Below are 27,443 nucleotides of genomic sequence, written 5' to 3' on the forward strand. Positions count from 1 at the left end.
GAGGGGAAGTCGGTGAAGAGAATCCTCTTTGTTAGTTACGGCCTTATTACCGCTAGTACTTGAAATAGTATAATTACAACATTTGTCCAAAAACTAACCCAAGTTATTTTATTTTAAAAGCTAAATCTCTAAAAAATATGATTAAATTTTCTTGCATTGTGATTACGAGAACAACAACATCAACAGAAAAGACGATGACGGTTAATGAATTCCAAAGTTTTTTTTTTCATAAATTTATTGTAAGCATATATTCTTTCGTTAATATACCTACATATCCGTTTCGTGTGAGGAAGTAGGTTCAACATGGTTGCTTGATACAGCAGCATCCTCCTTTTCTCGTATTTATTAACAAAAAACAACAACATCTCGGTGAGAATCATCCAGTATGAGGATATTCAAGATTTTCCTCATCCGTTCTGGAGTGATTTGGGGTGGCTGAGCAAATGAGAAACTAGATCTCACTCGAGAGAGTTTGTTGCTCGCGTCGTCCGTGTGGCGAAAAAAGTATCACTGACCGATGCAAATGGTGCGTACGTATACTGATCGGGATATTCGAAACTTTTGGGTGTGTTTCCGTGGGCGGCATTTGTTATGCGGGAGATTAATGGTCTGGATGTCTATCGTGGCTAATTTGACCTTTCCAGAAGGAAAATGAATTACATTTACAATTACGATAAATTTTCACTCCGTATCGGAGTGTAATTTATCTAAACTGTGAAGGATTATCAGGGGAATTAGGTGCTGGTATGCGATGGACGACGAATGGCGAAAATGTTGCTCACTGGAGAACAGTGTTGCTACGAAAGGGACGTTCATCATTGCTAACGTCATCAACCAACAGTCAGCGCCGCCGCTGCGAGGATGTTGCTTGTTTGTATGTTGAGTGGGTAGTTTTTCGCTTGAAATGGTGATAAAAACTCACGATTCAATTGAACTACTCTATGTTTGTATAGTAATCAGCGAGTAGATATAAAGATAGGACGACTATCAAAGAGTTGCATTTTGTATGACATTAGTTGAGGGCAGATTTCTTATTTATACCACCTATGAAATCAATGTAATTAATTTGACAGTAGCTAGACAATCCACCCTGGAGCAAAATTTGACAAATCGGAAGCACATTATATGCTTTCAGTTTTTCTCGAACAACTACCACAAATTGGGCTTTGGGACATATGTAAGGTCGAATGACAAAAGGTTTAATGTAGGCACTAAATATCAAAATCTTTAATTCAGTACACATGGAGGAGACAAAATGTACAACAAGTTTAGAAACAAGCAAAATCTAGCATATATATTTCTCAGAGATTTCTCGCTTAACTAAAAGGACCTAAGTAACATTTTTCATAAATTAATTAGGATATTGCAATCAACAGACCAATATGAAAGCATTTGATTGCAGTACTCAAATTAATTCATGAAAAAATGTTACTTAGGTCTTTTTGAAAAGTTAAGCGAGATTTCTCCTTCTTTATTTCATGAGCAGTTCTTTAACCAATTTACAGTGAGTATACAGCCTCCACTGACTTTTTTAAAGTTCTCGAGATGGTGAAGCTGCATAATTATTCACTCCTTTTTGTATGTTGGTCAAATGGAAATATGTAATTCATATTAGTGTGTGGGATCAGTGTACTCGATAGATCGGGCACATTGAGTGCGCGTTTGATTAAAACTCGGTTTTCGTTCTGGTGCCTTTGAAATAGCGTTAAACAGGTTATAACCATCAGACAAAGGTTGTCTGCGAAACATTTTTTGCTGGCGATAGGTTGGGAGCAAAATGTCATTGCAAAATCCCATACGATTTGGCAGTTCTTTACCCAACATATTTCGGACAGGTGAACAAAGTGAACAGAAGCGACAATCTTTATCTGTAAATTATAACCTCTTTTAGTAACGTCGTTCAGTAAACTGTTTCGCTTCTTCCGTAGACGGCTTCCTTCGTATTACTTATATTACATTCCCAACTAAACCACATTTCCTTTCCAGTGTCGTTCACGGAGATACAGAAGATTTCCAATCTCTTGTAGCAATGAGTGTCAAATTAATTTTCTTCTCCTTATCCTGTATTAGATGTGGAAGTTATTGGTTTTAATAAAAAAAAACTAAACATGTAAAAGCTTTTTAATCTCAAGAAGACTATTCAATTGATGCACTGTGCGTAACATAATTTGTTGGATATTCTCCGGCGATTCTTTGAGCATTTGTATATTGGTGGTATGGTTTTGCCAACGAACTTCAATCAATCCTAGGATCTCTCAAGCCGCATATAGCGTGCCTCATTGGCAAGTTGTGTCAATTTATCCGGCTGGGCTAGGATTACAATATTCCATGTCACTATTCGCATCCGTTGTTTCGCGCTAAGAGTCGTTGCCGTTAAATGAAAGTTTCCACTCCATGCTTTCTATGCATCCATTCTTCTTACGATCCATACAGCGAAATAATATAAAACTGTAAAATTTCAATACAATGGATGTTTTAAAATCTTCCGAAGTTGTATATGCCAAAATTGTATACAGTTTCTGTACGGTTCTTATGAAGAACTGTATTAAAATCTGCTATCCGCTGGTTGGGTATAGAAACATATTTCAATCAAAACATGTCTCCCTTTCCGTACATTGCTGTAATAGCAGGGTATGGTATTACTTTACGCACGAGTGAATATTGGAGCTTGTTATGGCTCTGATCTCCCGGCTCTTAGGTGTGTGGATATTTTCAGTACGGGTGGAACAATTTCGTCATCCATTATCATCTTCTTCCTACATGTCTTCTTCCTATATAACTTTGCTTTCTAGGATCGGCCCGATGGAACAAAAAAAAAGGCAGCACGACACGGATAAACATGTATATCCTTATTCCATATTAGTGGCAATAAAGTTAGCGCTATCGATTCCGTCGGCCTATATCCTCCCATATCGCTCTTTAACTCAAATACGATTATTCAAATTGGCTCTCCCTGGATAAAATACACACCGAACCACATTAGCAGCGTTGATAGAGGTGGCTTGCCATCGTGATTCGTTCTCATTGGGTCGTTTCTCTAAGTGGGATTAATCGATACCATATTTACATAAATATGAATGCATAATTATAGAAAAAGAGCAAAAACCTATTAATAGTGCAATGTGAAGTATGTAGGTAGGAAAGGAGCCTTGTCATGGTGAAGAAACTTTTCCATGATTATGTTTGCTTTCCTAATCAATTGTATCAAATGACTGCAACTTCGAAGGTTCTACATGTTATCACTTTTGAAAAATATCTTCTGTATTTTTAAGGTTACTGTATTTAAGGTTACTGTATCAAATATCGCCAGTGACTTACCATTTGAAACTACTCGTCTCTTTCCAGGGTGGACTAGCGGAGGTGACGTGGGTGATAGCGGACTACAATGCCACCCAGGGCACGTCGGAACTGACGGTGACCAAGGGCGCCCAGGTGGAGATTTTGGACATGAACTGCTCCGGGGCGCCCGACTTTTGCCTAGTCCGGTTACCGATCAATTCGACCGACAGCCAGGAGGGTCTGGTGCCGGTCACGGTGCTCAAACCGTTGCCGTCGTCCCACAGTAAAATCAACAACAAGCAGCGCGATGCGGACGCGCTAGGAGGTAAGTGAATGTACTGCGTGGGCGTGTTCTCGAGGGTTTTCATGATGATGGCAAAGCATTCTTATTTACTTTATGGAGGGTGTGATTCAATAGAGGCTATTATTGGAGGACATAATCGCTCATGAAACTCGTCAAAATTCGAGGATTCGGGGATAACCTGCTATTAATATTATTGTTAATCTTTAAGCTTTTTAATAGAATTGCAACTCAGAGGTTTCTTTTGCAATATTAGGATTTCTGCAAAATAACTTTCGGGACAAACTCCTTTGGTTGCTTGAAATCACTCTGGAATTTCTCTCGAATAACGGAAGCTGGATTCGGAATTGCAATAAGTTTAGATTGACAGGAAACTTTTATATATCACATAACTTGAGAACCTCTAAATATTGCAGAATGACAGCTGAATTATCAAATTGCCTTAATGTAGAAGCAATGATCAAATACGAAATTTCCATAAAATAATTAAAAAAATCTATGAGCATATAAGAAGTTCACATAAACTCATAAACTTGGTGTTTCCTATCGTCGTTGTTGCATGAAATTTGAAAACAGCGTCAAAAAATCCAACGTATTCATGCCTTGAGTGGAAACTCCTGAAAGATTTTAATTTGTGTTTGCTGATAAGTGCGCTAAAATATGATTTGGCAAGCGCTTTGCAGTTGCGGACAAAACCTGTCAAGTTTTTTCATCAGATTCAGTGACATTCTTTGGGATGTCCTGGGCCGTCCAAACTATTCAAGTGGTCATATTATGAGATGTATGAGGATTAATATCTAAAAATTAATCACTTAATGGATTTTAACACTTGAGAGGGGTATTCACTCGATCAAAAGTTCATTTCGCGTTCATTTACGACCCGCTCAAACGTCATATTTTTTTAGGGGAGTTCATTTTGCGTTGGTCTATTTGCTACTATCGTGTTATCTGTGACAATCGCCAAAAAAAGGGTACTTATGCTCATTGAAACGTTCGACATTGCGTTTTTTCTGCAATAGGCTTTTGTCATGATGCCGTGTAAAAAAGCGCATTGTCTCAATGTATATTTGGTTATTATTAGGAATGTTGTGAGCTGGAAATGAATTTCATCGTAGTAAACAGTCGGTACTTCATTGTTACAAAAAAAAAATGAATTTACAAAAAATTACAAAATTACAAATTACAAAAAAAAATCTGCTTTAATAGTAGTTTGTGCAACTAGTTGCAAAAAGATGATTTTTTCAGCACGAGTTGTACTCAGCAAGCCTCGTTGGATAAATAAAACGAGTGCTGAAAAAATCGAGTTTTGCAACGAGTTGCACACGCTATTTTTTGCAATGACGAAAAATGGGCTTTAATATGATAAATCCGTACCAAAATGATACAATGTACATGATCAATCTTGCCAATACATCATGGTGCTGTAGGAAACAAACATATTCCATGTTATCGTGCCACATTTGTATGCTCGATAGACCATGAAGCGATAGAAGAACCTACCTTTGAAGAATTTGATGTCATGCCCATCAAATTATTTAATTTATTATGTGACACGGAGAATACACTATTTGAACACTCACCCAAGCTAATTGAGCAAAATGTGGTCATGTAACTACTGTTCTAATGATGGTTTTTCATTAAAGCAGCCAAATGAGTGCTATAATGGATTTTATGCAACGCATTTGAGTTGCATAATGTTCATTAAAGCACCCATTTCATTGGTATGGAAAAGTAGGCCGTTTCATCACTCAAATGTCAACTGTAAACCAGGTATTATGATCAAGAATTGCAAAAAATATTTTAGGCAATTTATATTATTGCCCAAAATCAAATATTTCAAACTTTTTGTTAACAAAAGTCAAAAAGAGGATTTGGCCTTGAAAGGTTAAACCGAAATATGATAACTCAACATTGGTCAATTATTAGACACAAATGTTATGGTTGAAAATATCAGAACAATAAAGTGAATAATAAGTAATACACTGAAATACAAATTTGATCAAAGGTTAAAATTACAGGAAAGTAGAAACTCATTATATTTCTCTTACTTACTTGATACTTGATGGGCTACAGCTCTTCGATGAACGCTGAATGGAGTATCCTTCTCCAATGGACTCGATCCTGGGCCAATCGCTTCCAGTTGCCCTGAACAATGAGCGCCCACAGATCCTCCTCAACTGCAAAAAGCCATCGCGGCCTTCCACGAAGCCTGTGGCCTCTTCCGAGTTCTCTACTAAATATTATCTTCGCTTGATGTTCTTCCGGCATACGAACAACGTGATTAGCCCACCGTAGTCTGCCGTGTTGTATAAGCTTAATAATATCCAGCCCTTTATACACCTGGTACAATTCGTGTTTCATGCGACGCCGCCAGATACCGTTCTCCTGTTTACCGCCGAGTATTGTATGTTTCATGGCTGTATAAAGCCACCGGAAGAATCAGAGTAGTATACAGCGCGAGTTTTGTTTTCGTTTGCAAATATACGGGACTTAAGCTGGTTACGAAGCCCTATTTGCAGCTGCAATACGTCTTTTCACCTCGCGGGTAACATCATTATCGCACGTCACTAATGTTCCAAGATAGGTACACAAATTCTTCTACCACTTCAAATTTTTCACCATCCAGCACCATTTTGCTACCACCACCACTAATGAACACACGTTGCTTGCCAGCGACCATGTACTTCGTTTTGCTGGTATTGATCGTGAGTCCAATCCTCGCTGTCTCCCTCTGAAAATGCTCAAAAGTCTCTTCCACGGCACGGCGATCAATTCCGATAATATCGATATCGTCCCAGGAGCATATGCGATTTTGTGATAATGGTACCGCTTCTTTGCACACCAGCTTTCCTAATCACTCCCTCGAGCGCTATATTGAACAGTAGATTTGAGAGTGCATCGCCCTGCTTTAATCCATCTAAGGTAACAAATGACGTCGATATTTCATCCGCAACCCTTACACTTGATTTCGATCCGTGCAACGTTATACGAATCAGCCGTATCAGTTTCGCCGGAAAACCATGTTCAAGCATAATTTGCCATAGTTCATTCCGTTTTACTGAATCGTACGCCGCCTTGAAATCAATAAACAGATGATGTGTCTGCAAGTTATACTCCCGGAATTTATCAAGGATTTGTCTCAGGGTAAACATTTGATCCGTCGTTGATCGGCCCTCACGAAAACCTGCTTGGTATTCGCCGAACAACTCTTCAAGCGGTCTCAATCTGTTGAACAGAATACGGGACGTAATTTTGTACGCTGAATTAAGGAGGGTTATTCCTCGATAATTGGCGCACTCCAGTCCGTGCCCTTTCCTAAAGAGAAGGCAAACGAGGCCGTCCAACCAGCTAGCAGGCATTTCCTCGTCTTCCCATATTTTCGACATAATATGGTGCATAACTTCATAAAGCTGCTCACTGCCATGTTTAAGAAGTTAGACCGGGAGTTTTTGTTTTGTTTTTCAGCTCTTTAACAGCTTTTTTAACCTCATCTAGTGTAGGTGACTCCACAGCTTGTCCATCGTCACTAATATTTATTCTGTTCACCGATGCACCATCACTTCCACTATTCAACAAAGTCTCGAAGTGTTGCTTCCACCTGGCAGCCACTTCGGTTTCATCTGTCAGCAAATTCCCTTGTTGGTCGTTGCACATGACGGGAGATGGCACTGTCTTTCTCCGCACGCCATTGACAGACTCATAAAACCTCCGCATGTCGTTCTGCTCCTTTTTTTCCTGCGCCTTTTTCTTCCTGCGGTGGGTTCGTTTTTCGGCTGCTCTTGCTTCCTTGTACAGATATCTATTCGATCGGGTACCCGACACCAACATCCGGCTTCTGGAAACGTTCTTCTCGTCTGTCACTCTCTGACACTCCACATCGAACCAACCCATCCTGGGTCGCCTCTGTGCAGTGCCTACCACTTCTCGTGCTGTTGCGCTCACCGCTCCATGGATCGACTCCCATAGATCGTTGATGTTGTCGCTAACGTTGATTGCACTTATCCGTTCGTCGAGCTTCTGGCGGTACTCAGATGATGCTCCTTCCGCCGACAATCGCTGGATATGGAAACGCATTGTTCGCTATAATCTTTCGTTCGATACAGTTGACAACCGTGATCGAATTTGACTGACAACGAGGTAGTAATCAGAGTCAATGTTCGGACCTCTGAATGTCCGCACATCGATAACATCCGAGAAATTCAAATGGTTGCAAGTTTCACCATTTTGGGTGTCTCCAGGTGTGCTTTCGGATGTTCTTTCGTGCAAAGTAGGTGCTACTGATGGCCATCCCTCTGGCAGCAGCGAAATTTACTAGCCGTAGGCCGTTGTCATTGGTAGCGGAGTGAAGGCACTCCCTACCGATTATAGGACGGAAAAAGTTCTCTCTACCGACCTGAGCGTTAGCGTCTCCGATTACAATTTACACGTCATGCTTTAGGCACTCTCCATAGACTTTATACGAAACCAATTCCATGCTCTGCTTTTTCACCGCCGCTGTGATAGATGTTATACTTGAATGCAGTGTTGGTCGTGGGGTCCACGGCTCGGAATTCACGTTCTCCGGATCTGGGCCATCCGACCTCTTGAATAGCGGCCACGTTCACTCCAATCTTCTGCATTTCACGAGCCAGAAGGCTCACTCGTCCAGGTTCATTTAGGGCCCTGACATTCCAGGTACCGAGTTTCCAATCATAGTCCTTATTTCGTTGCCGGGTCGGTTGCCAAAAATAACTTCTCTTTTTCTTATACCTCCATTTTTCGTGGTATTTGAGAAGCTTCAGTAAGCCAGCTTACCGGGGTCGCGTTACTTACATCGCGATGATGGGGCTGTCACCTTAGGTATAGCTGACGCGATACAGCATTTCGGTAATCAGCCGCTGGGTACCAGGCAGACGCTGTTTGAGCCGCACCTCCTGGTGAACAGACGCTTGAGACGTACCTTCTCACTCTAGCTGATATCAGAAGGACAACAGTGGCCAGGCTGCACTACCAGCTAAGTACACAACCCTTAGCTGGCGGTCTTTTGTCATCGGAAGACCCGTGGAAGCGTGAGATAGGAACTTGTGGGGACCAGAGCTCTGTTGGGCGCTCCTTCCTTGATGTCAACCCATCATTTTGCAGCCCATATATTTCTCTTACAATTGTTATAATTCTTTTGGAATTTGGCGTATGACCCAGACAACCAGAATGCATGCATAATAGAATTGTTTTTCTGTTATGCGATGCATATGCGCTCAAATTTCATCGCATATTAGTCGCGAAAAGGCTTTTTACGTATAAAAGTGGAGGCGATATTTGTGTAATTTTTATCCGACGTTGCACGGTAGTGTATGCGATGTGCACGATTTTATAGCGAGTTTGTTCGTTATACATTGTAATTTGTGATAACAAACTCTGTTTGACTGATAATCCGATTTCATTTGAGCTTGTTTGCAGTCATATACGATGTCAACAAATGAAACTGAAATAAACTCGTAAAATAGCCTACTTTGCGGGAAAATTTATAAATAAACTGATAAGCTTCGCACCGCAATGCGATTTTGATGAAACTTGGATCGGTAAACGATTTTAATCGTGCATTCTAATGCGATGTGTGGTTGTCTGGGGAGACATTTTTGCTATAATTCGTATGTATTATTTATGCAAATAATATTGGTAACAGATTGGAAAATTCTTCCTATGTTATGAGACATAGGACATAGGACAGTTATGCGTATAACGGCAATGTAATTCTCATCAAAAACAATTGTGGTTCCGCTAAAACTCTTTGAATCAAGCACTAGAACGTATTTTGTTTGTCAAAATCCTATTCAAAATGATGAAAAATCAACAATTTTCCTTAAAAAAGTGAGTCTTTTAAACCTATTATTGCGGTAGTGCTAAGGTCCTATTGTTGTGGTATCACTCTTCAAAAGAAATACAGGCAATACCGCAACAATATGACTGATCTTCAAAAAATATCGTAATAGACAACTGCGTTCTATTATTGCTGTATTTTGTTTTTGTTGTGATAAAAACAAAACAACATAAGTTTAGCGCAATTGACGTAATATTTGCTGAACTAGGGCTAAAGAGCGCCCTATTTCACTACTGCAATGTGAAAAATGATAATCAGTTCTGTGTGGCGGGCCTTAAATGGCCGGAGCGAATTGTTATGACAGCAGCTCTCCGTGGGTGCGTAACGCATTGATTTTTTTAGTTATTTAAGCTAGACGAAGATGAACATATTGCTTTTGAGAAACCGATCATTTCCTTTGAAAACTGAGCTCCAAAATAAACTTGTCTGATCATCGTGGTTTTCAATCGCAGAACAACTAAATGCAAGTCAATCATTTAAATATTAAACTAAATTGGTACCTAGTGTTAAGATATTGATCTCACAAGAAACATTTTATATTGTAGCAATAATCTAAATAGGGGAACGGTTCGGCACCTCATCCCATAGCTCCTATTTTCATCCCACTAAAAACAAAGCAATGAAAAGGAATTTTGTTTGTTTCTTATTTTTGTGATTTTTTCAGCAGTGAGCACGAGTGTTAGCAAAAAGAAGCGACGAGATTGGTGCTGTATTTATTTGTTTTGCGATAAGATGAATATATGTGCAGTGAGATGGAAAACAGAACAGTTCCCCTATCTTATACCGTCCATTAAATCCAACTATCAGCTTCATATATAGTAATACCAGCAAACTGACCTTCAACATATCGATGTTGAACTTGCTAACAAGTGTCCTTGGAACAAGTGTTCCCAAACTGTGGGCCGCGACTCCCAGGGAGGTCGTGGGCTAATCAATGATGGGTCGCGAAAGACCAATCTTGATTCATACTTTTGTCCCTATTTTGTCCCACAAATCTATCAAAGTCATTAGATTTGGATCTATGTAGTGAATAAGGAACAATAAATTTTGAGATTTTGTCAAATACAATGAAATCCAAACAATTCAATCCAATTCCAATCAACATCCAATCCTAATCCAATCTAAATCTAATTCAAATCCAATTCAAATCCATTCCACATTCAATCCAAATCCGTTCCACATCCATTCCTAATCTAATCCAAATCCGATCCAAGTCCTATCTAAATCCGTTCCGAATCCAAATCCAATCAAATGCAATTCTAATCCAAATCTAAATCAAATCCAATCCAAATCCAGTCCAAATCCTACCAAAATCTAATCCAAATCCGTTTCAAATCCATTCCACATCCAATCCATATTCTATTCAAATCCATTTCAATTAAATCCAAATCCAACCAAAATCTAATCCAAATCCTATCTAAATACGTTCGAATTCCAAATCATTTCCAATCCATTCAAAGTAATATAATGATGGGATATAAAGCAATTCATAATAGTTTGTTCAATCTAACGCGAACTCATTTTTATCCAAATTCTAAAAGCCAATGTGGGAGGGTCGCAAGCAATATGCGATTCAGCTAGGTGGATCGCATGTACAAGTAGGATAGGATATGATATATATCTAAAATTTCGCAGAGATATCCTTCTCGGTGGATAGGGAACCTTGGGCCAAAAACTTACTGTACCAGAAATTTCCATTTTTTTTTCACAACTGAATCTCAAACAACAAGCTCCATTGTCATTGTCACTAGAAGTTGATAGCAACTGAAATTCGGGAACGGAAGTGGGACTGGATCGGCCGCAGCTTAAGTAGATGGCGTAGACGAAATATGTAGAAAATTATAGACTCATGGCGGCGAAGCCGCAATACAGAAGTAAAAGAAGATTACATACTTATGTTCATTAGAGTGATTCAAATTTTGACTTTTTTACACCCCGATGCTTAAAAGATTGCATTTGCAATCCTCCTAAATTTTGGATGTAATTTGAGTGAGCACGAGCAGTTTGAAGTTTGTATGAAAATTACTATGAAAACAGTAACTTTTATGCAAAACCGTTCCCCAACGCTTCCCATCAAGCTCTAAAAACATATGAGTACATCGGAAACATAGAATTTTACAAGCTAAACAGGTCGTTTTTGTTGCGAAACGATTTTATGCTTGCAAGAAAAGTTATTTTGGGAATACTGAATCGTGGGAAATTCAATTTAACACGTGAAAGAATAACATCAGTATCAATAATGCACCCAACCGGCGGTTGTTAGATTTTCCAACAATTCTGTACAAGAATCTACCAAAACCTGTATAAGAACTGGGCATAAGCGGAATTGCTAGATTCTTATATAAATACTAGTTTATTTGCGGACGCAATAGCGCCCGTGGCAAGTTTTTTTTTTTTTTCAATATGAACGGTTCATTAATTCATGCATTTAAAAAAATCAAAATTTTCAACGTCTGTGGTCTGTGATTTTTTTCATCAAATGCTGTGTCTGGTTGTCTAAGGTTGTCACTGATATTGTTTTCTGCATCTGATAGTAAAAAAAGAATTGAAGCATTAGCATTAGCATTAGCATTGTTACGGTGTAATTCGTAGATTGGACACTAGTGATACTCATGTTTTACTTTTGAGATCCTTATCTAGAATGCTATCAGAAATCAAGAAGGGGAGTGGTCCTTGATTCCAGTCTTAAACAAAAATAACAAAAGCATAAGGATTACTACTCCTGACCACGCCCATCTTCACCGTAACTAGGGAGAGGAAGGAAGTGTTGATGTAGTACTTACTTAACGAGAGGCCACCGACTTAGCGACACCCTCATAAGTACCACGGAGTTGGATAATGAACAAGGTATTCGTTGGGTCAGGATTTGCCTGTAGCAGGCAATGTAACCGTGGTAGATCTTACCCCGTAACACACCACGTAGAGGTGTCTACCCAGCATTACGGGTCGCTGATAGTAAAAAAGAATTGAAGTGTCAAATATTTTATTTTTTGTGAGAATTTCCCCGCGTGCTGCGTCTGGTTGGCTAGTCACCGGACAGACAAACAGGACTATTATATATCAAGACAAAATTTTCAAAACGACTTATCTGCTTTTGTAAACAAAGATTCAAACGACGATTTGGCGAATCTGATAGCACTCCCACGCAAACCAACACTATCGATAGGCAGGTGAAGGTTTCGGCTACTTGATGATGGCGTTGGTTTGCCTCGAAGTGCTATCAGAGTCGTCAAATCGACGTTTGAATCTATGTTTACAAAAGCAGATAAGTCGTTTTGAAAATTTTGTCTTGATATAGTAACAATTTTGTAAGCTTTTCTTACATTTTTTGTATAAAAATCTAACAATTTCGCATATGCCCAGTTCTCATACAGGTTTTGGTACATTCTTATACAGAATTGTTTGAAAATCTAACAACCACCGGTTGGGTGTGAGCATATTTGTTTTCTTCATAACTTTGCTTCCAAACAACAAATCGCTTCACAACAACAACTGCCTTCCAACTTAGGAACTATTCTATGTAGGGGGAATGACGGCTTTGGCAGGTTTTGTTCTATTATTGGCAGGGGTTTTTTATGACTGACTATGCTCAAATTTGGCCTAAACATTCTTTGCATATCAAAGAATATTGTGGCCAAATTTCATAAAATTTGGTCGACAAAAACCCCCCTGACAATAATAGAACCAAACCTGCCAAAGCCGTCTTCCCCCCTAGTCAATGTGCTGATTATTTATGAATAGTTCATGGGCCACCTCACGGAACGGTATTTCACATATGGGTCGATTTTCACAGTAATTTCCATACAACTTTAAATGACGTTTGCACAATCAAATTACATCCAAATTTGTTAAAAATTTAGGAGGATTATTAAAATGGCAAATGCAATAGTTTAGGCATCGAGGGGCAAAAAAGTCAAAATTTGAATCACTCTAATGTTCATGTCATGTTGCTATATATAGATCTAAATATGCTGTAAGGAAATTCTAAATTATGACAATACATAAAAACAATTTCTAATTTTGTTATCGCTGTAAAAAATCGTCAACAAAATTAGTTTTCATTTTACTCTCATTAACACATTGTTTTCAATTTGGTTACATAGCAGCATATTTTTTTTTGATTTTGTATTTCAACCAGCAAATTCACAACACAAAAAAAAGATGTCGATTTGCTCTCAAGCTTTGTTCGGACAAACCATCTTTACTGAATTACCGACTTAATTAGCATCAGAAATTGGTTCAAGCTAGCAAACCGTCTCCCATTGGAATAACGCAAATCACGAGCAGATTGTACTCACATGCCTGATTTTAATTAGCCGATATATTTATTTGAATAAGCCAACACCATTTGCACACACCGTCTACAGTGCGGCAATTAATCACGAATGTAGTAGTTTTCAGATAGAATCAATCAAACAGCAACAAAGTTAAAGTCATATCGATTGAGTCTTTTGCCAAATGTGAGTAGAATATGGGTGTAGTGATTACTAAACGTTATCGAACCGATTTGTGTCGACTTGTAATCATAAATTTATTGATGATGTATTATTAAGATCGATTGCACGGACATGATCATGTTGGATGAATGTACACAAAGACAATACTTTTCTACAATTTGGCATGCTTTATACAAAAAATCCAGTTTGAAAGGTTAATTTTTAAATTGATTCAAATCCATAATACGATGACATTTACGATTTAAACAGTAATAAAATTAAACCTTATAATACCCCAAATTGTGACCAACAATTACTTCTTAAGCCATTTCATATTTATGGCAAACTATTAAAACGAAAAATCCACAAATTATAACCGCATAAGCGTAGGCCACAAAATGCGACGCATTGAGTGCAGCCAATGTCGTGTGGATGCAGTTTCATTACTCGCGAGAATTCCATAGTACGTACCCGCACAACTGGGCCATATGACATCCACGTTTCAGAAACAGGTATAAGCAGCTCAACTGTCGGAAAACGGACTTGTTGGAATGGGGGATAGTTTGATGTTCAATGATGCAACACAGCAGTGCACATTGATGATTTTTGAAACTTAATCCGTTATTGCTTTATCGTTTCATCATAGTAAATTTAAGAATTATTTGTACGCGAGTTTTGGGTACGGAATTCGAAGCAATCGCCGATTTTCGATTCAGTAAGTCGTATTCACCGACCGTTTTACAGCTTACAACTTTTGGCGTAAATTTTTTTCATTTACCGATTCGCGTGAAATACGCCGTGTCGTTCGAGTTCACGCTCGAGGAAAGTAAATTACACCTCCATTACGGAGAGAGAAAGGAAAAACCATAAATGTAGAGTAGAACATTCACCGTAGAGGAATGTTCCCCTGACGACAACAGGGCGACACTCGCTCGTGTGCAACCGGTTGGTCGTTCTCCCTGGTGGTGGTAGACATGCCTAGTTTTTCCTACGTCGTCATCGTCGTGGTCGTCGCCGCGGTCACCACGTTCGACGTCACCGTCGTCGTTCGTGTTCTTGTTATTGGTGCTGCGCGAAATGGCGAGAATGACCATGGCTGATGATGGTCTAATTTATATGATCGGGGATGTCGTTGTTACGATTATTCAGACTAGTAGGTATATCTGTCCTTCGTCAGGGGGTATTTTAATTTGATTTAGAGGATCGGCCGAATTCTGTCATCGGTAGTTTAATGAAGCTGGAAACGGTGCAGAATAGTAAATGGGTCATTTTACGTGACAGGACCAACCCACGGATTTCCCGTTTGATCTCAATACAGTTGGTTGTTGGCATAATTTCTAGAATTAACGAAGATAATTAAATAAAAAAAACAATCAAGTTGATATCTTAGATCTAATAAACTGCATCCCAGAAAGTTTTTTGGACTTCGATGGTTTCAAGTACTTTACTAGAATGTTAATAGAAACAAGGATGAACAATCGAGACTTAGGTGATCCCACAGAACCAATGATCTCTGCTCCAATACGTTCCGGACAATCTGAAGGTCTGAAGTAGCATAAAAACAGTATAAAATAAATTCATATTGACTCGTCGTACCTACTGTGATATTTATCGGGGTAAGAATATATAATTTATGACTTGATTGATCTCATAGATTTAATGGAAAATCTCGAAAGTCTGAAGTACATTCAAAGATTTTTTTTTATCTCGATTCAACTGACTAAAATAATTATCGTAGCAAGAATATAACATTCAAGACTTGGTTGATCTCACAGAACTAATTATCTGAAATGCAGGACGTTTTGGAGAATCTTGAAAGTGGATGAGATCATATTGGCTTATCGGACTTAGTGGAATGGTCATCGGTTCGAGGATAATCTATTCAAGACATTATTGATCTTCTAATAGATAGAATGTTCTAAGCTCCAGAACCTTTTGGAAAACCCGAACATTCTATGATCAATAATTGCAGGGCTGTTACAACAGTCGCGGATTTCGCGATTTTAGCGAATTTCGCGGATTTGTTGCGGATTTGTTCTTCCAGTCGCGAAAATCGCGGTTCCTTGAAATGTTGTGGCGAAAATCGCGGATTTATATTCATACTGCGATTCTGAATTTTTTGAATAAAATTGATTGGATAAAATTGAAATGCTTATGTTTATGTGAGTATATGAGGAGTAGCAATACTTTGGGATCGAAACACATTATACCCTTATAATATTTTAGTTATCGTATGATTATAATCCGTAATATCGTATGATAAAAATCCGTAACCGAATTCATGACTAAAAAGTCATGATTTCATAAAACTGGTTGGTTCATGATATCATGACTACAATTCATGATATAATGACCCAAACGGCGATTAGCATTAGAATTTTTTCTTGAGCTAAGTTCATATGTGCCAGAAGCGTTATCAAAATGCTAGCCGTATTTTCATGAATAAAATATAATGATATTGAGCCATGTTTTCATGACTCTGAGTCATGAAATCATGAAGTTGAGTCATGAAAACTGACGCTGAGTCGTGAAAACATGACTCAGAGTCATGGAATCATGACCCAGAGTCATGAAAATATGTCAAAATAACCTAAATCAGCGTTACGCAACCTTGTCAAATTGTTTTTTTTTTTTTCATTTCATTTCTGTCAAGGCGTCCCTTGCAGATGTTATAATTTTATAATAAAATAGAACAATAATTCTAAGATTTAGTCAACAAAAATAGTTTGCTATGGACGAAAATATTAATAATTTTGGATCCGCGGTTTTCATCGGGGATAGTGTGCAGAAAACAGTGCAAAAGTGCCTAGAACTATACTGTGGTTGGACTCTTCTGGAAAACTCATCTAATCTGGCAGCTGCGGATCAATTCCTTCGGTGTGCGCCGCCTGTGCGATTGGTACACGCTGTTCCACAATCCAACGCAGAACTATGACACTACGCTGTACGTACCCAGGAAGCTGTTTAGCTGCTGCAAACGATGATCTTCGTGTTCTAATTTGTTTTGTGTTACGTCCGTGATGATCATCTGGCCGGTGCTAAACGCAAGTTTGAGGAAAAATGTCAGTAGGTATATCCATTGTATATTTTCCCAAAAGATGTTTTAGTTACAAGATAAAGATTGTCGTTTCGGTTCCCTTTGTGCTGCTGTCCGGAACATGTTGGGCACGAAACTGTCAAATCGTATGGATGTTTCCTTCATTGACATTTAGCGCCGTATCCTCGCCAGCAAAAGTTGTTCCGGACAGCGATGATAGCGACAATCTTTATCTTGTAACTAAAACATCTATTATTTTCCCCAATATTTTCCTGTTTCACTTTGTGGCTGGAGGATTGATTTATAATCAATTCCCTTACCTCATCATAATCTCGTGGTCTCAAATGCACTCAATTTTTAATTAAAACTGGATCAGACGATGGAGTCGCTGCTAGAAAACCGCCTAATGACCCAGAACTAGTGGACGTGTTTGCCATCAGAAATGCTTGAAAAAAATCCGTACTTCTCTGTTATGCCATTTCAACTAATGATTTTTATTCTGAGATTTGAACTGACACTCTGGAATCATAAATGACGGATGCCGGATACACGAGTTATGTATCTGCGATCATGACCATAGTTCATGGTTTCAGTGTGTATGCGTCTTGATATCATGACCCAAATTTCCACTTTTCGTCAATTTCATCGGAACCATAAATGACAGATTCCAGATTCATGAATTATGATTCTGTTTTCATGACTTCAGGTCATGGTCCCGGAGTCCACACTTCATGATATCATGCCACATTTCGTCATAAAATATCGAAAACGTAACGCCAAGCTTGCGTTACAGCAAAATGAGTCATGATTTTATGACCTTTTTTCATGGTGTATTTTCATAACATAAAAACACACATTTTTCTTGAAATCATGACTCATTTTGGCACGTTTTGATTCCGGATTTTTTCCCGTGTAGTTAATATTCACACGATGTTTGATAGACCACACCGAATTGTTTTTAGAATTAAGTCTTTGTTTTCAATATTTTTGACAGTTGTTTCAATAAATGTTGTGACAATAATTCCGGATTATTATTACAATTTGGAGAACGACACTTTGTATATTTTGCTCTCCAAGGGTGTTATTGTCCGGATCAAACGCATTGAAATTCGCACCAGGGAACGTTGAACTGAGCTAAAGCATGCTGGTTGTTGCACGTAATCATGCTGGTTATTATTAACTCTGTCCACTCGATTGAGCGATAGAGAGGCTCTTCATCCACGTCTGCTCCATACTGACTCCCAGTACTCCAGGCTGCCTATTCCAACTGTTTGCTTATCTAGTTAATATTTTTTCAGGTAAAATTCCTCTTTTTTCGTGTTGTTAAAGGTCATCTGCATGGCATTTGACTAATTTATCTAAAACTTTTTTTTAATAATCCTAAGTAAGGCCGTTACAAATATTTAATTTGAATTATGTCCTACTGGCCTTTGGAAGGTCAAGGGGAGGGGGTGGGGTATAATAAAAAATAAATAATAAAATTTAAAAAAATCAATAAAACTCCTCGGATTTGTTAAAGAATGTTTTGAAAATCCTCAAAATTGCCGAATTTTTTTTGCTGCCCTCTCAAAATATTATTTTTGGGCAAAAAATAACCAAGGGGAGACATAATTGTATTTAACCCTCTCCCGCCCATGGTGTCTGTGGAGCACCATCGAATTTTGCACCTTCTAACCTTCATCGAATTGTTTCAACAACAAAAATGAATATTTGACACATCTTTATGGTTCCATTAGACTGCAAATATAATCAATTTTGAACACAAAAAATGGAACTATTGAAAACAATCAATTAACTATTGATTTACAATCAAAAACTTTTTTTTTCGTTTTCCACTAATTTTGGCTATGCCAAATAACTTGTTCTAGCATTTTTTTTAAAGATGATTCCTTCCTATTGAAATCTTTGAAAAAAGTCGTGGTCGGGAAAGGGTTAAATATTTGTATCGGTCTAACTTTATATTTTTTAATGAACCTACACTTGAGGTACCGAAGGTACATCGCTCTAAATATAACATCTGAGGCTTGAGAGTGGATTTTTTTTCAATATTTGTCATTTGACATAATATTATTTGGATGACATTTTGCCTCCCACGCCTTAGATAATTTGATATCGTGTTTCTGAAAAAAGGTTTGGAGAAATGGATGCCAATAACTGCACGCGATAGATGAATGGTTAATAGATGATGCAATCCTTTCGACTGGGTACCGTCGTGCAGAGCTTTTTTTTGACAAATCGAGGGCTACTTTGGACATTTTCATCATTCAGATGTCTTGTTGATAGTTGGATGGAAACTTTCTGTTTCAAACCTGGTATTTTCTTTCGTTTAATCTATGTATCTGTGTATATAAAAATGAGTTTTCATTTTCTTTGAGGCAATATAGCTTACGAACAGATATGCTTATTTGTAAGATTTTTTCATTAATCGATTCGTCTTGGAATCAGCTGTGTTTATATATACGAGAAGAAAGAACATTTCGTTGGGAAAGCTACTACGATTTCAAGAGTTCTGAAGAAAACTATCAAGTTCAAACTGAAATCGAATCATAGTGCGACGCTGCAATAAACTATACGATTGACAAAATGTCCGAGCAAGATAGGACAGGTTCATCTAGTTTTTTTTTAAATCACAAATCAAAAGTAGCGCCTGGAGTCAAAAGAAACCCACACGACGGTACTTTATGTTCATGAGGAGCAGAATCACGCAACTTCTATATTCCTCTCTGCCTTAATATGAACTATGCAGTTATGATAGCTTTATTCCGATTTGTTAAACAATCCGCAGACCTTATAGTCTATTCTATCTTCTATCAAAGAGTTCTTGAAGCTTTGTTGGGTAGGGTTTTAGGACCTGTCTGGAGAATCAGTTTAGAAAAATCGAGTTCTTAGAATTGTAGTCCACTGGGTTTCTGAATCGTTAACACATTATAAATTATTGCTCTTCAAGATTATCATTTACTAATTTGTGATTTACGTGTGAACCATCGCCTTCGGAACAACTTACTTTGAACCTCGTATCGATGTCAGCTCAAGTCCAAGCTAACGGGTTCCTACTTTGGTTCCACCAATAGTTCGGAGTTGCTAACTGTTTTTATCATACCATACTCCTCTGTGTATTTCCCACCGGAACATGCGCAAACAACATCTTATGAAAGTTTTTTAAAAACTGCAGAAGAAATTTTATCGGGACTTCCACCTGAAGTCAAAGTACATATTTACGGAGACTTTAACCAACGCACCGTTGACTTTATTCCGGATTCAGAGAACGAACAAATTCTACTTCCAGTCGCTGGGGAAAATGAAAAACTTATGTTTATATTTGACAGAACTGCTAGCCTAGGACTTAACCAAATCAATCACATTAAAAATCAACAGAACTGTTACCTTGATCTCCTACTAACCAATATTCAAGAAGATTTCTATGTGACTAAATCATTGAATCCCTTATGGAAAAACGAAACATTCCACACGGCAATCGAATACTCTGTGTTCGTACATGAATATAAAAAAACCCAGCGACTGTGACTTTGAAGAAGTCCTTGAATACAATAAAGCAAACTATGACAACATAAGACATAAGCTAAGTCGATTTAACTGGAAGCAAATTTTAGAGAATGAAGGTAATATTGAATCTTCCGTTGATGTCTTTTATAACATTATTTTTGATATTATTATTGACGAGGTCCCAATAAGAAGAAAACGACGGCCAATTTGGTACAATAGGCAAATAAAAAATTTAAAGAATCGCAAACAAAAATTACATAAAACTTACAAGCTAGACAAGACGAATGAAAATTTGGAAAAATATTTGAACATCTGCGATCAAAATTAGCAATTGATGTAGCATTTGAAGAACACAACACGAAAACAGAAAACGAAATAAAGTCATGTCCAAAGAACTTCTTCAATTACGTAAAATCAAAATTAAAATCAGACAATTTTCCGTCAACCATGTATTTAGACGAACGCGTCGGTAATTGCTCGGAAGATATCTGTAATCTTTTTGGAGATTTCTTCCAAGAAATATACACCACCTTTTCGGAACAAGATCGCGACCTAGATTTTTTTGCCCCTATCCCAGAATTCGCTAGGGATATCGGTGTTAATCAGATCATGGTGAACGATATTCTAAACGCTTTAAAAAACTTAGATGCATCTAAAGGCCCTGGTCCTCAGTTCTGTTGCTGGTGCGGTTGAGTGCAGACGGACACAAACGTGCTCCCTGTTGTTCGTTTCTGTTTTATTTAGCTTGTGCTATAGCGATTTCTTTCTAAGCGTGCTTTGTTTGTCGGTCGTTACACTTTTTTCGATTTGCCGGTAGTGCTTGTTGTTTCGTAGGAAGCATCATTTAATTATCGCGATGATTAAAATTATCAACACCGTACAATTTCGTTTCCCGGCGGGCAGTCCACGACCTTCATGGGAGGAAATAGCTTCTTTCGTGAAGCAGTTGGATGCAGACTTGTTGCAAATAAAATCTGCGTATAGAATGGCGCAGGAACGGTCGCTTTTTGTTAAATTCACGACCCTAGAGGCAATGAAGGAAGCATTGAGAAAAAATTCAGATCCACGGAAGTTTTCGTATGCAAACGGAAAGTCGGTAGAAGTGCGTATATCCATCGCAGGAACTAATGTATGCTACGTCCGAGTATTCGATCTGCCACCGGAACTTGGGGATGATGATCTTTCATCAGCACTTGGAGCGTTTGGAGAAGTGCAGCGTGTCATTCGGGAAAAATTTCCAGCAGATTTGGGCCTCGCCCATATGTACACAGGAGTGCGCGGTGTATACATTGAAGTAAAAAAGGATATTCCCCCTACGATAGATATTTTCAATTACAAAGGAAGAATATTCTATGACGGCCTTAAGAACACGTGCTTCTTTTGTCGGGAATTAGGACACAGGAAAGATTCTTGCCCTCAACGTCGGAATCAGGGCAGCCGAGGCAAAAAGCAACAGGAGAAACCTGCATGTGATACATATGCTGGCGTCGTAGCAGGAACAGATGTAGTATCAGAAAACTACGAACTACTGGATGCAACCGGAGATGAGGTAATTGAAGTTTTGGAAGAAGAACTCAGCGACATTGCTTCGGGCACGTCCGAACTCGGAGCAGATGCTTCAGAAGAGCAACTTCGAAAGGAAAACATTGAAACACTGGAAGAGGTGGCCAAAGCGATTCATGAGGCGATGTTGAACCCGCAAGCCAACCAGCGACGAGCTCAATTCGCGGCTTCACATTCTACTTCCGGACCCGGTTCAAGTTCTCGCCCGAAAAAAAAGTGCGTGCGTAGAAAATTACAATAAATGTGGTATTTGAATTGTTAGAATAATTAATTATTTACTAAGAAATGCGGCTCCGTAGAGTTTTTTTGAGACAAATGAGCCTAATAAAAAAAAAACAATTAAAAAAAAAAAAAAAGGCCCTGGTCCTGACGGTATTCCACCGATATTTATGAAGAGTCTGGCTAAAGAGCTGACTGCACCTTTGTTTTGGCTCTTCTGTGAACTTTGACGTCAAAACACTATTTAACAAGCTATAAAGCCTGGAGTTTCATTAGGCTATTGTTAATGCAAGGATCCATTTATTTAAAAACAATGAAATTATTTCTGTTTTATCATTCAAAACATTATATGGCATAAATTATTTAATTTTTCTAACGATCAAAGTTTCGATAGATCAAAAGCAACAGAATTGAATATTTGCATTGAAATGTATTTCTACGTGATAAGGCTATTATTTTTGTTTTCCGCGGTTTTGGTTTTGCAGTCGCGGATTTCATTTCGTTAGTCGCGGATTTCGCGGATTGGAATTTGGTCGGTTTGTAACAGCCCTGTAGTTGTATGCAGAGCTGCAAGCCATCATCATCATAATCACAACCAGTGATATAACCCGACTTAACAGTGAATGAAACCCTTCTTCCACTTTTGAAAGGTTTCAGAAATATCCACAGGATCCTATATCCAAAAGAAAAAAAAAAGAATGCCATGGCAATATTTTAGCTTCCCCTTATAGTTAAGAGAGCTCAAATCACTAAGCAATACGTTTGAGATCTCGAAGTGAAACTATCTTGCAACATACACATTATACACAAAGGCTGCAGATTCAACTTGCCATCAACGGAACTTTGATCCGATGTATATTTATGAGTTACTAGCAGACCCGACGAACTTCGTTTCACCTAAAATTGATTTATTCACTAATTAGTTTTCAAATTATGCAGAAATTTCTGGTTCATTTATATGGCAGCTCCCCTTTCCAGAAGAGGGAGGAGTTTCAAACCACCACAGAAACATATCTTCCTTTCCAAAACCTCAACATGCCAGATTTGGTTCCATTTGCTTGATTAGTTCTCGAGTTATAACGAATTTCATTTGTATGGGAGCCCCTCCTTTCCAAAGATGGGAGGGGTTTCGAACCATATTAAGAACTTTCCCCGGCCCCAGACACCTCTGCATACAAACTTTTACGTCGATCGGTTTAGTAGTTCCCTAGTCTATAAGGGTCAGACTGACAGAAATTCATTTTTATGTATATGGATATAGGATATATAGATTCGTGGTGGAATGTCTTATGCTCATAATTCTGATGTATCTTCAGAACTCAATGTCTGACCACATGATCTCTGGAACCCAATGTTCAATAGCGAGAAAAGAAAGTTAATATATTTAATGGCAATATTATAGTTTCCGTTTAAGCCCAAATGAGTGAAAATCGGATCATAGACGGCTGCGATATTCATGTGGCAATATTTTATTAGTTTTCTAAAAATATGCCTCATGTACGTATTTCACAGATATCTCTAAAACCGAATACACGATTGCAAAAAAATAGGGGTTTAAAGGCAAAGCCATAGTTTTCGTTTGAGGGGAAAATCGTGCAAATCTGTCCCCAAACAGCTGCGCTCTTGATGTGACATTATTTTGGTAATGTTGTGTAAACATAAGTCTAATGCTTTATGTTCGTATTTCAACCCAATATCGGATTAAAAAAAATCAATGCGTTTAATGGCAAAGCCATAGCTTTCGTTTAAAGATGAAAGCATGCAAATCGGTTCACAGGCGGCTGAGATCTTGATGTGACATTTTTTTTGTAACGCACACACACACGCACATACACACACACATACATACATGCGCTCAGTTTGTCGAACTGAGTTGATTGGTATATATGACTTGGGTATCCGAGCCTCGTATAAAAAGTCGATATTTCAAGTGATCTTAACAAAAATGGATTCCATTGGATTTCTTTTACTAATTTGCTAAAAACTTGTATCAAAAGTAATTTACAATTAAGATTTTTTGATCAACATGTAATGCTTGAAGAATCCTAGAATTTTATCATATAGATCATTGTTTTAAATACAAAGTATAAGACAGGAGAGCGAAATTAAAAAACAAGAGATCATTGTTTTAAATACAAAGTATGAGACAGGAGAGCGAAATTAAAAAAAGAAATCACGGAATGTCATGACATTAATGACATTTGACACTAATTCGGCTCTCACGCCGCCCATTTCAAATTTAGAACAATGACGTATTAGAAAAAATAGGATCCCTTAATAAAGAATAAAAAAAAAAAAAAATAAAATAGGATCCTTTAAGAGCTACATGTTTATGTAAAGAACACAATTATAAATAATTGAGAATCAGTTATTAGCAAATCAGTCCCATGACATCCAAATGACATTTCTCGTCACTGAGCTGGTGCCTGTTTCGACTTTTGGTCTGGCCGAGTAGAAATTGCCATAGAAAATATTCGGGTGGAGAAATGATTAAGAAATAAGGGTTGATTACATATATACAGAAAGAAAAAGTTATTGAAGAAATTTACACACCAAAAATGCACATAAAAGGGAAAAAACGTTGGGAGTTTGTGCAACTTCGCTACAAGCAAAGAAGCACGTTTTGGTAGCATTGGCCCCGCCTCTTTGCTCAGGCACAGGCCTCGTTCAAACTGATTTTTGCAACGAAAACTATCAATTTTCCGTGTTGCATTTGTTTAGGCGCGCTGTATATTTCTCATTATTTTTCTCTGTATAGAATGAAATAACTTGTGAGAATATTACCAAAACTCAATATGTACATGCAAGGATGTTAACGATCATTCGGTAATTTGCGTTCGATCATTTAGTAGTTTGTCAGTAACACATTCCAGAAGCTGAATTTTAAAATATGTTGTATGGTGGACTTCTAGTGCGAAGGTTTTTCTACAACTTTGCCTAATGGTTCGTTATTAGAATTCAACTAATAACGGAGTTAGAGCGCTGGTTGTACTAAAATCTTCCAAAATTTTATATTCCAAAATTTTATACAGTTTCTGTATGTTCTTATGCAGAACTGTATTCAAATCTGCCATTCGCTGGTACGCTCTTAATTAATCATTGTAAAAGTGCAACCACAATTCTATGTTGGAAGTCACATAAGCTTATTTCCATAAGGCATAAGCAATAAGATTGCAAAAGGCCTGCGATCAGGGCTGATAATCGTCATCGTCATAGCACGAAATGCCACAGTAGCGACGAGTTGCATTGTCTTCATTGCTACTCTACACATCGTCAATGACGCGCATGACGTTAGCTTTCGTCGTGTAACCAAATCGTCCTGACGACATCGAAGAACGAAGACTTCATACCGTTATACTTCAAGCGGCAGCTGCCATGCGAAGATTTTTACTAATTCTTTGTAATAATGAATTTGAAGCAACGTATGAAAGCGTTATGAATGTTATCGATACATTTATGTTACCAAATTTCCTACTATTTGTTTATTTGAGATGCTATTATGTTTTTAACCAGTCCGTCTATAATGACGTGCAATCAATTGTGTGAAGAAGTGACGACGAAAATCGTCATAACTTTTGGCTGCGCGACTATCGTCGTGGTACGCATGCGGCGCGAAGAAAACGAATAGGTGTAGCGTCGTGCAATGTTATGACGAAGACTAAATTTTTTTCGCTTTCTTCATACGACGAGAATGACTATTGTCAGCCCTGCCTGCGATGATATTTAGTGACCAGGAAATCAATACATATTCGAGTATGTCTCCATACCCTTTGTCGCCAAGAGAATTGTCTAACGGACAAATGAACCTCAACATTCGTGGTTATTTTTATTAGCAAATTCTGATTCATGAACATTTAAATAAAATAAGACACTAACAGAGAAATTCAATTCGTTTACAAAACAATGAAAACATAACGAGATAAAATATTTGCAACGATATTTTGTTCTTTTTTGTTGTTGACAAAATCCTACGCACATTTGTCATCATCATCGAACAAAATAACGAGGCGTGGTTGGTTGGAAGCTTTGTTTTGTTGGTTGTTTTGCGTGCACCTCGGTTAAATTCCATTTCAAAGTATTTTATTTTCATTGATGGTGACATTACCAATATGTGAGCGTTGGATTGGATTGCCGTTTCGCAGATAGCGAACTTTGATGCTTGTCTAAGATGTCTTAAGACATTTAACCAAGTTCGAAATAAGAATTGAAAATTTATGCAGAAATATTAAATAAATTCATAATCCAGAAAAGGCAGCTGTTGATGTATCAAAATTATTTTCATTTGCGTCAATATTTTCCAAAATTAGGCATAATTCTCTAGTTTCATTTCAATATACATTAATCCCAAATTTATAATACTTTAATGTGTGCTCTATAATCCATTGTCTATTTTCGACGTCACACTGGGAGCGGAACGCTCCACGAAAACAAAATTCAGCCCCATTCTGACTGAGCCTTCTATGTACACAAAGTAGTAGGTATGTCGTGACTTGTTGTATATGGTCGCATCAGCAGCAAATCACCGCTCAACCACCAATCTTGTTTTAGTTAATTCTGTTACCCTCAATGGAACGAATTTGTTCCGCAAATATTGAATTTGGCCGTTAGTTTGGTGTTGATAGAACATCGTCGAGTGACACCAGCACCAGGCCCCATTAATCCAGCCAGTGCCAGTGTTGTGTATGCCTCCCTCAGTGTTGCTGGACAACCAGATAGCGAAGCTCACGCGCGTAGGCCTCTCCTTCCCAATTGGCCTAGGCTGGTCACGAACGGCGTGTGCCCATGTTTGGTTTTGTACGCTCGGAACGTCGTTTCCATGTGCAGAAGAATTTCTTCTTTGTGGAACTTTTGTTAAAGCAAACGATGATGTTTGTAAACTGAAGTGTGCTTGTCTCAGGAAACGGAAATGTTTCCTTAAAAATGAAATGATGGGGAAGGTACATGCTCGCTGTGTACTAATTATTAGCTCTAAATTGTGTTTCGTTTGACAACGTCGTCACGAAAAATGTCAAATGAACGCAAACATAGGTCTAAATAAAGCTAATAAATTAAACGATCCAACCGAATCGAGATCCTGCGGCTTGCCAATTCATCCGACTTTCGTCGATGTTAATTAGTCAGGCAGAAGATCAAGGGAAGCACTATAAGATCGTCGACCGCAAAGTGGGTGGGTGCAAAGCGGTGGGAAAAAGTTCTGTCTGTATAGTATACCAGTCCAAGAGGTGGAAAAAGAAAACTCATAAATTC

At 38.1% G+C, this 27,443-nt stretch overlaps 1 protein-coding gene across 5 annotated transcripts in view; it reads left to right on the plus strand.

Annotated features, from left to right (window-relative positions):
• LOC134211528 (triple functional domain protein) overlaps positions 1 to 27,443 on the plus strand; it is a 359,415-nt gene that overhangs the window by 222,060 nt on the left and 109,912 nt on the right. For all 5 annotated transcript variants that reach the window (XM_062688453.1, XM_062688455.1, XM_062688456.1 and 2 more), the window contains exon 8: positions 3,346 to 3,604. In XM_062688453.1, the coding sequence (XP_062544437.1) occupies positions 3,346 to 3,604 (259 nt within the window). The remainder of the gene's footprint in view (positions 1 to 3,345; positions 3,605 to 27,443) is intronic.

This window comes from Armigeres subalbatus, chromosome 2 (assembly GCF_024139115.2).
Source record: "Armigeres subalbatus isolate Guangzhou_Male chromosome 2, GZ_Asu_2, whole genome shotgun sequence".
Lineage (NCBI taxonomy): Eukaryota > Metazoa > Arthropoda > Insecta > Diptera > Culicidae > Armigeres > Armigeres subalbatus.